At 43.5% G+C, this 16,650-nt stretch overlaps 1 protein-coding gene across 2 annotated transcripts in view; it reads right to left on the bottom strand.

The window, feature by feature from the left end:
- Positions 1-1,052: 1,052 nt before the first annotated feature.
- exoc6b (exocyst complex component 6B) overlaps positions 1,053-16,650 on the bottom strand; it is a 127,798-nt gene continuing 112,200 nt past the window's right edge. For both annotated transcript variants that reach the window (XM_085263567.1, XM_085263568.1), the window contains 2 exons: positions 6,474-6,586; positions 1,053-3,080 (listed from right to left, as the gene is read on the bottom strand). In XM_085263567.1, coding sequence (XP_085119693.1) covers positions 2,954-3,080; positions 6,474-6,586 — 240 coding nt within the window. In that variant the 3' untranslated portion in view covers positions 1,053-2,953. The remainder of the gene's footprint in view (positions 3,081-6,473; positions 6,587-16,650) is intronic.

Below are 16,650 nucleotides of genomic sequence, written 5' to 3'. Positions count from 1 at the left end.
ATCACCACGGCTGAGGACGGCTGCTTTATTGGCAGGAAAAACAACAAAATACAGCAAAAGGCACATTCAATAACGACGGCCTCGTTCCCTTTCTAAAAAAACAAACAAACAAACAAACAAACAAACAAACAACAACAAAAACAACCCCCCCCCCCCCCCAAAAAAAAAAGATGCACAGCTAATAATGACTCAAAAAACTAAAGAAAAAAAAACTATTTAAAAAAAAAAAGCACAGTGCTGCCATGCACAAGAGAAACAACACACTCATGAGCATGGGAAGGAAGACACTTTTTCCCTTCAGACACCCACCCACACCAGGTTAGCATTCCCTTTATAAATCCCTATTTATAATCCCTATATGATTAACGCACACACACGCACACCTGCTGCAGTTTCTTCCAAGGTCATTATTGCACCAGAGTTCAAGAAAGAAAAGTTATACAAAGAGTGAAAAGACCCCCGTTAGTTTCAAAGACGATCTAGTGTGAAAGGAATTAAGTATTGTGCTTCAATTATTTAAGCTTGTGTGTAAAAGTAGCCTCACTGCACACACTCACACAGAGCTTGGCATGTTCATGGAAGACACACATCTGTCTACAGCGGTTTATATACAAATCTTTCCAAACCACGTGGCAAGCAAACTACACGTTTTATAGCAAGTTGCAATGTTGAAGCATCCCCCCCCCCGCCCTTGTTAAGACCTAGTTTTTGTAATACATTACAACAAAGAAAACACCCAAGCCCCATGTCCCTTCCATTTCAAATCAAGTTTCACTTAAAAGGTTGGTTGCCATGTTGGGAGACCTCACCACCATCACGCACACGCACACACACGCACACACACACACCTTTAAATCCCCCAACATGCACTGTGCTACCAAAGGAAATAAGGTTGCCAAATCAAGTTTCAAGTGTCTGCAGGTTGTATATACTAAGAGGGGAAATGGGTTACCAAGCTGCGCCAATATCCCCCCTTTTGTTAGAAGATAAAGGCAGTAACATTCTGTTCATTTTCACTAATATCTTGTTTTTGTTTTCAGTGCTTTTCCAGCTTTTTCACAACCTTAAAAAAAACAGAAAGACATTCAGCCATGGGAGGCGGCCCTCTGTGATGTACATTCAATGCGTTGTTATCACGTCACAGTGATGGAGAGTGATGCGGAAGACATTAAAGGCCGGGTGAGGATGGGTGGCTTAACCGGCCCGGCTCAGTCTGAGAAGGACTGAAGGGGAAAATGGAATTGAGCACAAAAATACAACCTGCTTCAACGTTTCTTGTACACAATTCCCTTACAAAACTTTTAAGCCAAAATTAACTCTCATTCCCACTAAGCAGACCCACAAATGGATCGATAGCAACCATCCAGCAACTGGAAACGTATTTTTCAAGCTTCAAAGATGACGGAGAGCATTTGATCTGAGAGCAGTGGATAACAGCATGTGTAGAATTACTTGTAATGTTACATTTTTTTCCTTTTAGCTGCATGATAAAAAAGAAATGATCAATTTCATTATCACTTGTGCTCCTAAAGAGACCAAAGTCAGAATCCTTCCAGGCTGAAGAACACCAGGTCCAGTTAAAGGCAGAAGTTGGTGATGATGTAGATTTTTTTCTTGAACATCATGAGGTTTAAGGCAGAGCCAAAGAAAATACACTAGTTCTCTGTAACTGGGGTTACAGAGCCAGAAAACAAACTTGTGAATATACTTTGTGTTAGGAGAAGATATCGGTACCATAACTTTTCTAAAACTGTAAAATCAAAGCTGTCAATTTAATGTTCAGTCTCTATTCCTACCTTCATCTGCTGCCTTGAGCTGCGGAAAATGTCAGAAAGGAGGCGATCATGCAGAATTGAGCTCCCTCCAAAGGCTGTCTGCGCTCTCCCTTAGAGACAGATTGAGGAGCTCGGTCATTCAACTACACTCCTCTACAATGAAAGGAGCCAGTTGAGATGGTTGAGCTATCTGATAGGAGGGAGAGTTTGTCTCTCAGCTTGGGAACACGGAAGTGTCCGCCAAGAAGAGCTGGAGGAGCTGGCTGAGGAGAGGGAGGTCTGGGTGTCTCTGCTTAGACCGCAGCCCACATGACCGATTCTGGATAAGCTGCAGAAAATAGATGGATCGAAGTTTTCTGGTTTCTGTTTCTACTGACCAAACAGCCTGAAGACAATTAAGCCTTAATTGTTGGACTGCAAACAATGCCTCGGGCAAAGAACAGGAAGCTTTGGCCCAGATATCGAAGAGCTACAACAGAAGTCCCAAAAACATTAAGCTTGAAGCCAAAATCGTCAGGTAATAGCCGACGGGCTTCTAGATTTCCTCCTCATCAACGAATACCATGAAAGACCAAAACCAACAATCTATTAATCTATCGTTTGGTAACTAAAGACCTCCTGACACCTTTTCTAATTACTGAGACGATCATTGGTGGAAATCAGTGGGAAATATTATTGAACTTTAAAAAACACAAGGCTCAGCAGGTTTCTGCCATTTATCGCAAATGGCTCTAATAGACGAGTAAACAGTTTTAGAAAGATGAGTTTTGTTGTTCGTTTTGATCTTTTTCTGTACTAAAGAAAAATATAACATGGCACCAGACTTCTGTTTATAAGTCGGTAGGACGTGTGGACACGGAATTACATTTTGAGAAGCCTGTATGGTTATCTAAGCAGATCCAGATAGCTCGATTAAAACTGAACTTTCAGGATGTACAACATTGCTTTTAAAAGGATGTCCTTCCAGCTAACATGCTACTGTGGACAGTTTCTTACATGGTTGTCTTCAGCCAAAATGTAACCACTAACACTAATCAGACTGCAAGCTTATCATCCAGTGTGCTTTTTCCAGTTTTAGACTGCCTAATTTGTTGTTGCTTTTTGAAGTTTTTTTTTTTTTTTAACTTAAGGTGCATACACCAGCCTCGTGGGGTTGTTGGCCAATTGTGTGGCTTGCTTTAGGTGTGGTGCTGCGCGATGAGGTTGCGTAGCTGCTTGATGATGGTGTCGATGAGCTTCTGCCTGTCTCTATCTGTCTTCCTGAACTGGGCGAAGACGTTGTTCTTCCTGCTCGTCTCCTTCATCCTGGAGATGGGTTGTGGGTGGGTGAGCAAGAATAAACAGGGAAGAAAGAAGAGCCAATCAGAAATAAAAAAAGATTTTAAAGAAATCAATCAGGGACAAATAAGGATCAATATTTACAGGGCTGTTCATTTCATGCAATCAGGAAAACACAAGTTTATGAGCATGCTCAGAACAAGCACACATCCCTGCTAAGGTCGCCTATTTGAGAAGAAAAAAACCTTCATTGTCACATGTGTATCTCGGCATGTATTTTTTTTTTGTATTCTTTAGCTGAACACTGGAGCGTTACGACCTCCAGGAAGTTCGGGGGCCCAGCAGACCAGACTAACCCCAGTAGGGTGCTTCCTCATGGGCAAAGAGAGACCACCAGGCCTGGCTATCTGAAGAGAAAAGGCTGTCCCTAATTAAGGTGCTCTGCCGCACAATGAATGAGAACATATGACTTTGTGCGTGTGTATTTTTTTTGTTGTTGTTGTTTCTTGCCTCAAGTCTTAAAAGTGTGTATTTACTTTCAGGTTTCTCTGTGAAAACTTTTAGAGGCGGTGATCCACAAAGTCAGATTATAACTTTTTGAGTTCATGCAGGTTGTGTGTGTGGTTATCTTCCCTATTTTCATATCAGCTCGGGCTCTATGGCCCTACACTGATGGTACACAGATACAGGATGCGGGTGGTGTTGTAGCGATAACATCCTATGGTTAACAGCCATGGCGATAAACATCAGTATCATCACGACATGAGTTTATGTTCTCAGGATGAGTGAGAGTGAGTAATACGGAAGGTGAGATTGCACACACCCTTTTTAAAAAGGAAGAAGGTAAACAGCTTTAGTAAACCCGAGTACTGGTCTTGGTGTAAGTACATGCCTCAAACAAGCATCTCACTCTCTCACACACACACACACACACACACACACACACACACACACGATACTCACGGCTTAAACAACCTGTCAAGAACATGAAGGAGGACAGGAGACAGAAAAGAGCAGATGGAGGAAAAGGTAGATGAAGTTCAAAAGTTCAAATGAGATTTGATGTAGGAATGCTGCTGGATTTCCACTGATCTGATGTTGGCTTTCTCATTAAAGGAGCTCTGCATAACCCACAAACCCCAAACCCATCCATTAACATACATTGTCTTTGCCCACTTCCTCATTTCCAATTTATATTGCATGTTTGTCATACTTGAATATTTCAGGTCATTAGAGAAGATAACCACAGTAAATGCAAAATGCAATTTTAAATGATGATTTGGTTTATTAAAGGAAAACGTTATCCAAACCTATATGGGTTGTGAGAAAGTCATTGTTCCCCTAAATCTAATAACTGACTAGAGTTGTTGCTGCCAGGGCCAGCACAATCAAGCATTTGTGTTAATTGTCAATGCGTCTCTTCTCTGTGGAGGAATTTTGGTCCACTCTTCATTGCAGAATTGTTTTAATTCAGAAAGATCGAGGGAGTTTGAGTATGAACATCCTGTTTTAAGTCACAGCAAAGCATCTAAATCTCACGTAAGTCCAAACTTTGACCGGGCCTCTTCTTCATTTTGTTTGAGCCTCTCAGAGGTGGACTCGCTGATGTGTTTTGGATCCTTGTTCTATTGCATAACCCACGTGAGCCTGAGATTCAGGACACAAACTGATGGTTGGACATTCTCCTTCAGGATTTTCTGGTACATCAAGCAGACATCGTGGTTCCATCAATTACAGCAAAATGTCCTGAAGCAGCAAAGCGGCCCAGACCTTCACAGTACCACCACCATGTATGACTGCCGGTATGATGGTCTGTTTATGAAATACTGTGTTACACCACACGTAACCGGACTCTAACCTTACAAAAAGTTTGTCTCGTCAGTCCACAGAATACTTTCTCAAAAGTCTTGTTTTTTGGCAAATGTGAGACGACTCTTTATGTTCTTTGTGGTCAGCAGTGATTTTCTCTTTGAAACTTTCCTCCCGTCTCTTTCTGATTGTTGAATCATGCAGTTCTTTAGATGTTGCTCTGGGTTCTTTTGTGAGCTCATGGATGAGTCGTCGTTGTGTTCTTGGGAAGGTTCACCATCATTCCCTGAAATCCCAAAGCCTTGAAGTAGCTTTGTATCCCTTTCCAGACTAACAGACATCAATGACTTTGTTTTTCAGCTGTTTCTTTAGATCGTCATGGCGTGATGTGTTGGTGTTTGACATCTTTTAATACAATGCACTTCGTCAGGCAGGTTGTATTTAAGTGATTTCTCTATTCAACAGTTCTTGCAGTAATTCGGCGTGGGTGTGTGAAACTAAACTCAGCTTTCCAAAACATGTGGGTGCTCAAAGTTGACGTATTCAAACAGGGTCAGGTAGATCTGGATAGAATTTTTTCCTTAATATATGAAATCATCATTTAAAAACTGCATTTTGTATTTTTGTAATGCGTTATATTTGCCTAATGTTGACATTTATTTGATGATCTGAAAAAATGGAAGCGTTACAAAAATGCAAACAAAAACATCAGTCTAAGAAATCAGGAAGGGGGCAAAATCAACAGCTTGCCCTTCCAGGTCATCTCCTTGTGCAACTTTCACTGCTGTCTGATCCCATTCCCAACACATGTACATCTGTAACCGGACAAACATCAACTTCTGTGTAAAATCAACCTGACTTTAATACTTGTATATCAAGGGCAAGGGCTGGTTGTGAGAACTAGGTTTCACTATGAAATACCACAAATGAATCTCAATGGAAGAGTCCAAAATGTCCAAGCCTGATGTTGGGGGTACAGGGTCAGAAATTATTTTTCTTTCTTTTTAGACACTTTTAGGTTTGCGAACTACAAAAAAAAATACAATAAAAATAAATATATAAAATAAACAATTGGATCAGACTGTTGTAGAACATGGAGTTGTCTGAGGCACAATCCAGATTTGGCTCCAAGAAACTTAATCCTCTCCCCTAAAATAAAACTGTGCTGGGACACTTAAGGGGATCCAGCACACATCACAAGCGCTCAAGCTCAGAGTGGGATCTCCACTGATCTACAACTGCAAACATGCTGGATGTGATGCAGACCTTGATAAGGAAATCAGCCAAATTTGAGCCAGGCAGGGTTTAAATTTTTATGTGTGGGGGGGAACTAACTAAAATGTTGACGTTTTATCAATAGAAAGAAGTTTATGAAAATTCATAAAACTTGACAGTGAGGGCTTCAACTTTTTTTGTGAGATTAATTAACATGAAATTAACAGTAGTATAAAGCTGAGAAAACAAGGAAACTCTCACATTTAAGAAGCTGGAATCAGAAACTGTTTGGTCAGTTAATGGCAAAACAAGGATTTGAGTCATCCAAAAAATGAGGCAACAGAACAATAGATTAACAGTAATGTGTGAATCCCAGAATGATGAATCACTACTCACTTCTCCAGCAGTGCCAGTGCAGTGTGTGGGTTGACTCTCAGGTATTTGCAGGTGGGTTTGCCGTAATCAGCCAGGTAGGTTGACCAATCCCACTGGGTGAACAAATCCAGTAACTAGAAAAAAAAAGTCAGAGGAAGAACGTGAGATTTAGGGAGTGTTTCTGTTTTACTCATAGGAAGATCTCAGATTTTGGAGATGATAAATTATCCATTAAGCAGTGATGAAATAAACACCAGCAGATCACCGATTCACTCACTAACCCACCAACATGTTGCGTAACAGCTGGTGCCCACTTCAAAAACCAGGGAAACATGAACCTGTAGCAGCTCTGAAGATAAATATGTGGTGTTTTATACAACTACGATGTACTCAGATGGATTCAGAGCCAAAGGTTTGTCTTGTGAACAGATGTGTGGCGCTTCCATGACCACATTTATCACAGCTTTTCTGGCCTTCTTTGCTCAGCTCGGCACCCCCACACCACCCCCTCACTCACAGCAGTGATAATCACGTTCATCACGACCTTGCTGTCGCATCTATGCCACTAGGTTAGTATATCAGACATGAGTGAGTCCTAAGGTATGCTCAGAAATACAGGATTGGGAGTGTAAGTAATAGAGGTGCAGCTCGCTGTAAAAATCACACCAACTGTGCTCTCCTTGAAAAAGGCTGGCAGGTGCAATCACGTTTCAATCGCAACTTTCAAAAACTTTACAAAGCTCAGAGGTGTCGATTTCATTTAAAGTAGTGGGTTGGACCAGTGAAATTCTCCTTGGTGTCAGTGTAAAGATTACAGATTATTAAGACATATTAAATACCTGGGAAGTGTTAATATATGAAAAAGAAGTGCAGTTTCAACAGTACGCCTCTGTTTTTCTACATAATGTAGAAATGCTGCTCTATGCTGCCCCGACTGTCCTGTAATTATAAAATGTTTTTGTTATATCACAGTAAGTCCTATTGTTATTGAATCTTTACTAGAAAACTAATTTCTATAGAAATATATAAACATTTTATATCTCACATTTAGTGAAAAAAATCTACATATGTGACACTAAAAAAAGAGCACTGCACACTAACTCCACATTAGCACACTAGACCCTCATCCCATGATTCCACCATGCTGGTGAAATCATGGTTCAACAAAACCTAGAAACCCACAGATGACGGTGAACCCGTTAATCCCGCTGGGTAGTACACCCCTCTGAAGACTGCTCAAAAACCGCGATGAACCGAAGAGACCAACAGAGAAATGGTCAAAAATTCCCGCTGCCGTCCAGCTCCCTTTAGTTGCCACAGGAAACCTCATGATGTTGCTGTTTGCGTCCAGACTGCACTGTGAGTTATTACTCAGTGTGATTAATAAGAACATTAAAAGCACATTTGTTTGTGGGTTACTGCTTTAGTCAGATTATGCTTGCTTACAAGTGCCACTTGTGATGAAGATCAGTCCGCATGTTATATGAGTAACCACTTGTGAAGTCCGGGTAACTCCAAAGGAAATAGTATTAAGTTCTGGCACTTGCAGCTTGTGCCAACTTAATGCGGATGTTTATGTTTTCAGCACTTAAAAAAATGACCAAATCGTCTCAAGAAACCTTTAAGTTCCCCACATGGAGACATTTTTACATTTAGGTAAATAAAAGCAACAACGCCAAGAAAGTAAACGGCAAACGGGTCAAGGGAAAGGAAAGAAAAGCAACAAGCTGGAGAGGTTGAGTCTTCTTCGGAATGGCCCACATTTCAAACAGTTGCATAACCTGCCGCTGCCCTGCTGAACTCTACCTAACACACACACACACACACACACACACACACACACAGAAACAGGCCCAGGCAGGCAGACCCGTAAGCCTGCAGACATTCACACACGCCGTCTCTCTATCTCTGTCTGTAAAACACACACACATATGAGCAGGAGCCCCAGTGAACTCTGGGTAACACCAAACACAGATCCAGAGAGAGAAACCATATGTGAGCAAGGGATGAGAGAAGAAGAGGAGGAGGTGGAGGAATGGAGTACAGAGGGATGGAGAGCAAAACCACATGTGAGGAAAGGGGGAGAGAAAATGAGGGAGAGTAAAGATGGAAGGAGACACAGATGGAGAGGAATGGATAACAGCGCTTACAGAAAGAGGGAGAGGGTAAAGTAAGGGCAGATGAAGATGGATAGATAAGACTAAGAGAAGGGGATAGACCGGAGTTAGCTGATGAAGGTGCCCCGGCAGGCGACCGGGGAAAACAGAACGGATGACAGAGGACACGAGAGAAATTAAGTGAAGTGAAAAATCTGTGAAAGTCACTGGCTTGTACTGCTGCTTTCTCAGCGTTCACATCTGTAACTATGGTCCTGACGTTTACGAAAACTGTGCTTCACCTCACAGAAACTCCTGCATGGAATCGTTAATCATCCAGTTAGTCCCTATTGTACATAGGATTGATTTTTACAAGTTCCCTGGAGGGTCCTTTATCTTTTCTTAATTCTTCTTTATACTCAAGTCAGAGAGACACTATTTATTCAATCCAACACACATTTTTGTGTTTGTATAATCAGAATGTCGAGCTGTCATGGATGTGCTTTCAGTCTTCCACTGAGTTTAACGCCATTAGATTTCACACACTTAGCAACTTGGTTTTGTACCACTGAACTGTGCGGTGACTTCATATAGCGCTGCTGTTTGTTATTTTTGACATGAACCGCCTAGCTAACCTCTGCTGGAGACTTAGAACCCTTCCCCCCATGCACTCCTCGATGGCAGCAGCCTCCTGCAGCAGGACAGTGGATTTAAGAAAGATATCAAAGAACCCGAGGCTGTCAAACTCTCTGGATCTCTCCAGACTCTGTCCTACAAAAAGCCCTGGAGCAGACCCAAGATGCTGCAGAGTTTATGTCTCTGGGCTGGTTTGGGAACGCCTTGGTGTCCACCCAGACAAAGAGGAGGTGGTCAGGAAGAGGTAGGTCTTAGATTCTTGCCCACGCAATCCAAACACACCTAAGTATTGATGGCTGCTGCGGTGCTAGCAGCTTGTGTTGCTAATATAAACAGTGCTAACAGCAGTAGACTGTGCCTTTCTCCAGGCTAACATCTCCATGCCTGTGCGGAGCGGGCATATCTGACATAGCCGACAATCGTCAACAATCATCGTCTGTATCAAAGTCCTGCAGAACCACACTGAGCTGCTGACATCTAATTACGTCACCACTCGTTCTTTAACATCGCTGACTGAGAAGGAAAGGGGCGTGGCCCTGGTAAGGGACTGGTGGTGTTGTAACACCTTTGAATCGACAGGTAACTGCTGTTGTACATTAATAAAATAACTCGTGTAACTGCAGAGCATTCGTGGTCAGCAACTTCTAAACATTACAACACTCTGACTGACCTGTCTTGGACATGTCTGTACAGTATTTAACACCAGACCAGTCGATGAACTTGCTGACTCAAAAATCAGTGGATGATGTAACAAGTTGCTACATCTCTGCGACGTGATAAATCGGCCCAAATGAAACAAGAATTTACTGGGTGTTCAGTTACTTCTTTATCTGGGAACTGAACTCATACAATCAAACCAATACAGACAAGACCAGCTGAACAGTGCCTGCTTCAGTCAGTAGTAAAATAGATGGCCTTACAGACCACCATAAGCCACGATTCCACATGCATTCATACAGCGCTTTACCTTTGACACACAGACTTAAAACTATCTTGGCCAAGGACACTTCAACATACGGACTGGATTGAATCAGGGATTTTCCAATTACTGGACGAGCCTCTCTGCCTCCTGAGCCACAGCCGCTCGTGCTTTAGACACGTGGAAGTTTCCTTTCATAAAGACCCAGAATTTGAAGACTGCTGTGGGATTACTGAGTTATAACAGTGTATTTACTTTCCAATTAAGCACTGCTTTTGTCTTATTTTGAATTCACGCCACCTTTATTTCCAGAGCAGGTTCAGTTCAGTTTTTATTATTTTAAAAACACTCTGGGGTTTTTTTTTTTTGGTTTCATTATTACTTTGTTTTCCTAATTATTTTTAATGGAGCATATTTTTTTAGAAGTACAGACCAGAAAAGCTGACAGCACTTTATGAAGCTCACAATCGTGTAAACACCTTGAGAGTGAATCAAGAAATACACCAAAACCTCATGAGGCGGGCTGTGATGACCAACCTGACAAACTAAAGTGAAACACATTACACACCCCTCGTCCAAAGGCAGCCGGTCACAACGCGCTCCATCCGGAGATGGACCCCAGAAAAGGAGGATGCTCTGAGAGACTGCTATGACACCACAGACTGGGATGTGCTCCTGAGCCCACATGGTGAGGACATAGAGGGGGCGACACACTGTCTTACAGACTACCTCAACTTTTGAGTGGACACAGTCGCCCCTGCTAAGACGGTACGGTGTTATCCTAATAACAAACCGTGGGTAACACAGGAAGTCAAAGCTGTCCTCAACATGAAGAAGAAGGCTTTCAGGAGCAAAGTGAAGGAGGAGATGAAAGCAGCACAGCGGGAGGTGAAACGCTGCCTGAGGGAAGCAAAGGACACCTACAGAAGGAAGGTGGAGCAGAAGTTGGAGAGGAACAATATGAGGGAGGTCTGGAATGGTGTGAAAACCATCACAGGCCACAACACCAAGAAAAGCACAGTGGGGGGGACTGTGGAGAAGGCAAACGAACTCAACAACTTCTTCAACAGGTTTGACCAGCCCACAACCCCCCCACCCTCACCCTCACCTTCACTACAGAGTCCAATCCCCACTCTCCTACCTCCCTCGCTTCCCCCCCTTCCTGACACCATGACACCCCCCTCCTCCAATCCCTCTCTCAGCAGCAAGACATCTCCCCCCCTCCCCTCCTCCCAAACATCTCCCAGTGTCACAGTGGATCAGGTCAGGAGACAACTGAGGAAGCTTCGCCCCAGAAAGGCAGCAGGCCCAGACAAGGTGTGTCCTAGGATGCTAAAGGCGTGTGCTGCTGAACTTGGGGAGCCGCTACAACGAGTCTTCAACCTCAGTCTGCGACTGGGGAGAGTGCCCGCCCTATGGAAGACATCCTGCATCGTCCCGGTCCCCAAAAAGAACCGGCCCAATGAGCTGAATGACTTCCGACCGGTGGCACTGACGTCACATCTTATGAAGACTCTAGAGCGGCTCTTCCTCAACCTCCTCCGACCACAGGTACAACATGCCCAGGACCCACTACAGTTTGCATACGGTGTCGGAGTGGAGGATGCCATCCTGTACCTCCTACACAGAGCCCACTCACACCTGGATGGGGGAAAAGGCACGGTCAGGATCCTGTTTCTTGACTTTTCCAGTGCCTTTAATACCATCCGGCCCTGTATGCTTCAGGAAAAACTGAACAGGATGGAGGTGGACCCCTGCCTGGTGGCTTGGATCTCCGACTACCTCACCGACAGACCACAGTACGTCAGGCTGAAGGACATCACGTCTGACACTGTGGTCAGCAGCACAGGAGCACCACAGGGAACTGTGCTGTCCCCTCTTCTCTTCACCCTGTACACCTCTGACTTCTGCTACAACTCTGAATTATGCCACATTCAGAAGTTTGCAGACGACACGGCCATCATGGGGTGTATCTGGGATGATCAGGAAGAGGAGTACAGAAGTCTGGTGAGGAACTTTGTCGCATGGAGTCACACAAACCACCTGCAACTCAACACCTCAAAGACTAAGGAACTGGTTGTGGACTTCGGGAGGTCCAGAGCAGGTCCACTGCCGGTTCAGATAGAGGGGGAGGAGGTGGAGGTGGTCAACAAGTACAAGTACCTCGGGCTGTGGGTGGACAATAAACTGGACTGGTCATGCAACACAGAGCACCTGTATAAAAAAGCCCAAAGCCGACTGTACTTCCTCAGGAGGCTGAGGTCTTTTAACATCTGCAGGAAGCTCCTGAGGATGTTTTACCAGTCGGTGGTTGCTGGAGTACTTTTCTATGCTGTGGTGTGCTGGGGGAGCAGCACAGCAAAGAAGGACTCATCCAGGCTGGAGAAACTGATCAGGAGGGCTAGCTCTGTGGTCGGCATGAAGCTGGACACTCTGGTGACAGTGGCAGAGAAAAGGACATTAAAGAAACGGATGGACATTATGGACAATGCCAGACATCCTCTGCACACGGCCATTAACAACCAGAAGAGTCTGTTCAGTGACAGGTTGCTTCTCCCCAAGACAAGAACTAACAGACTTAAAAACTCCTTTGTCCCACACGCCATCAGACTGTTTAACTTCTCTCTGGTGGGGAGAGGGAGGGGAAACAGGAGGATAAAGGAGGGGGGAACAACTAAGCTGTAGTGCCTCTGCACCTCACTGTACAATACCTTGTGCAATACTTTTGTAAATAGTCAACAGTGCAATAGACCTCAATACTTGAAATGTGCAATTCACTTGTATTTTTATTTTTTATTCCTATTTATTCTATTTATCCCCTTCGTATATTTTATTTATATTGTCTCTGTATTTATATGTGTGTGTGTGTGTGTGTGTGTGTGTGTGTGTGTGTGTGTGTATATATAATATTCTGTAACTCTGTAACTTCTGTCGGTGCTGTGCTTTTTTGGAAATCGAATTTCCCAGAGGAACCCACCCGAGGGATTAATAAAGTTCTATCTTATCTTATCTTATCTTATTTGCTTTATTATTATTATTATTATTAAATTATAGTGAATTTTGTGAGCACAAATTGAAGTTTTGCTTTAACTTTAACATGCCTGGGTGTGCCACCGAGCTATTAAACAGCTATAAACTAACTGGATCAGGAGTTGCCCATCAGCAGGTACCAAGAAGTCATACCAGTCTGAACTAACCACCAAAACTGATTGTTTTAATATAAATGTTTATTCTCTTCCACAGCCTGTCAGATATATGATTTATCTGTTTTATTGATTAGCCTTTCTTTAAGTGTTCCCCTTTATTTTGTGCCATAGAACGTGAGACTTTATCAAAATATGAAGCACTTTGTCACTGTGCTTTGAAAATGCCATAAAAAAAGTTATTATTATTATTATTTCACGTCATATGTAAGTGAAAGTAGTCCTTGAAGCTGCATCTTTATCTGTATTTTTTTTAAAGGTCATGGCTTCTACCTGACTTCACCTCTTCAGAGTTATTCCTGAAAACAGGAAACATCCTAAATATTTTCTCAAATGGTTCAACCTGGCTTCGCAAGACAAGTGATTCCGTTGGACTCCCCCCCTTCCTTTCCTCCCTCCTTTGACCCCCTCCCAACGTCTCCTATCGCTGCTTTCTGCTCCTTTCCTTCCACCCTCTGGCCTTTTCACTTCTGCGTTCAGCTCTCTCTACTTTGTCCCCGAGTTCACCCTTGCACGGCCGAGGTTTGACCTGCTAATCCTCCCATATAAACAAACAAACACACACACACACACACACACACACACACACACACACACACACACACACACACACAAGTGAGGGCGGTTAAAGCACAAATATTATTTGATGATTAGGTGCCGATACAAGTGTGTGCACAGTGTTCACATAAACTGTCTGAGTATTATATAATATTGTTTGTCAGGATGTTTCCATCTGCTTGTGTGCAGGAAGTTATTTGTGCACACGCACCTTGCTTTGTGTATGTATGTCTGCACTGCTTGTACGTCTGTATTTGTGGGGACCACATGCGCACTATTCTTCACTTTAACGCAGATGTTTGAACGCAAAAAAAAGCCTTTTAAAGTTATTGTTGAAGGTGTTGGAGGATGGGCTTTGTGCTCAAAGACACAGCACATCTGTACTTGTTTCTGAGGAACATACAAGGTAAAAGCATGTGGGATAAACACATACTTTAGCTGCCTGTTTACAGGAAGTAACGCCCCCCCACACACACACACAGCAAAGAAGACACACGCCACCATGCATCCATAGATGGATAAGCTGCTGGCTGAGATTCGTGAGATTTTCATTTTATCTGACAGCAAATCACTGTCTGCAATCATGCTCTGCGCATCAGTCTTCCTTTATCTCTTGCTTTCTTCTCCCACCCACTTTCTTTTTTTGTATCAGAGATAAAAGGAAAATAAACCTGCACAAAATTTCCCGTTAGGCATGAGGATTGCAGAGGACAAGAGAAAGAAAAAAGCAGTGAGGAGGACAAAGACTAGGAAGGAGAGAAGAACAGGACCACAGACCATACACAAGATCCCACATTGGTTAGCAAAGTCCCTTCAACCCTTCAAACTTTGAGTTCAGGGTTTTTACTGCAGCCATGCTGGTGTGTTTGAAACCTGACATGATGAGGGATCGACCTAAAAGCAATGACACTGTGGGCTAGTTGGCAAATGTATACTGTAAGGTAAAGACCCTCCCCAAGCCGCAGGTTTCTTCCTGTTAAAGGGGAGTTTTTCCTTCCTACTATCACCAACTGCTTGCTCATAGGGAGTCATCTTACTGTTGGGGTTTTCTCTCTTTTTTAGTGTCTTTTTCTTAAAATATAAAGCACCTTGAGGCAACTATAGTTGTTGTTATCTGGTGCTATAAAAGTAAAACTCAATCTTCATTTTTCAGTCTGCTAGTTTTCCACTCTTATTCTTTTAAATGCAACAGAAAAAATTAGTATGGGGAGCGTCACAGACAAGATGGAAAAAAACTGCTGCAAAAACAAACCTTTAGCTTCATCGTAACATTAACAGCTGTGTCTTTTTTTTGGGCAAAACATCTCATGTGAGGGAGGGCAGCATTTGGGTGCACACGTAAAATTACGGCTATTTGTCTTCAACTTTGGTACCTCAGGTGCTGATCTGAGTAAAATTAAGAGCAGTAATGTGGGACAAAAGGGATAAAAATTAAGAAAAGGGAGAAATCAGGGCAGCAGGGAAAGTTTATGAGTGAACCTCAGTTTGGATGACAAACTTTATTTATACGTCACTTTTCTTTGCAAATTTGCACCAAGGGGAAAAAAAAAAAAAGTCTAACGCAAACATCAATTAGGGGGGTGACACAGGAGTGAGGAGTGGAGGGCACGAACAGTAGGAGAAGTTCAACAAGAAGGGAGGACAGCAGGAGGAGGAGGCAGATAAGACTGATGAAAATGGAAAAGAGACGGAGAAAGAAAAAAAAAGTGTGTACGGGGGGGGGGGGGGAGGGGAGCGTGGGCTGTCCAAAAAACAAAAAAAAACAAAACCCAGCCACACGCGAGCCAGCAGGTCCTTCTCTCTCTCTCTCTCTCTCTCTCTCTCTCACACACACACACACACACACACACACACACACACCCCTGACCCTTGATTCACCCGAAACACACACACAGAAAACGGCAGGTCTCTCGCTTCACCTCTAGCTGAACTTCTCTCTCCGTCTCGCTCTCCCTCTCTCACCTCGCTGTGACCTCCCCCACGCTATCGCTGCTGTCTCCTCACACACACACAGATTATTGCTTCCTCTTATTCTTCTGGGGGGTGGGCAGAATAACAGTGATGTGTTGCCCTCACATTTCTTGTTTGTTTTCTCTCATTTCTTCTCCGCTAATGGGCTTCTTTTACTTCTCGTAATCCCTCACCCACAAACCCCCTTCCCTCCCTCTTTCTCCACCCCTCCCCCTTTCTCTCTCTCTCTGTTTCTACAAACTCCATGCCCTCCATCCTTTCTTTCCCTCGTTATCCCTCCTTTTTCGTGTCCTCACCAGCTTTTGTCACTTCCATCTCTTTCATCCTCCTCATTTAACCCAACTTCCATTCTTCACCCACCTTTTTACTCTCCCCATCACTCTCCCTGTGTTCTCCTCCCCTTCTTTCAGCCCTCTCTACCTCCTCAAGCTTTTCACTTGCTACTTCAACTTCCTCACATCCATCCCCATTTTTTCCCTTCTCCCTTTCTCCCAAGTTAACTTGACCCATACACTCCCCCCTTTGCATCTTTCCTCGATTCCCCTCACCATCCGCAGATTTGTCTACGCTCCCCTCCTCCCCCTCCTCTTCTTCAGTGTTTAGCAGACTTGTTAATGGTTATTCCGGCTGCAGGCAGGATTTATTTGTTTGGGACCGTTGGGGAATTGCCGTGTTCCCGTTGCTAATGGCCAAACGTCAGGGTCACCCAGAATTCATCATGTTTACACTCACACACACACAGTTAGGTTGTGATTATGTAATGTTTCGGCTATGAAGAAAACAAATTTGTGACCCAGCGGTGTGAACTTAGTATC

Source organism: Mchenga conophoros, linkage group LG3 (genome assembly GCF_057382185.1).
Source record: "Mchenga conophoros isolate Kocher_MC1m ecotype Shallow Benthic linkage group LG3, M_conophoros_male_GT1.1, whole genome shotgun sequence".
Classification (NCBI taxonomy): domain Eukaryota; kingdom Metazoa; phylum Chordata; class Actinopteri; order Cichliformes; family Cichlidae; genus Mchenga; species Mchenga conophoros.
This window is presented reverse-complemented; position numbering and strand designations above follow the sequence as displayed.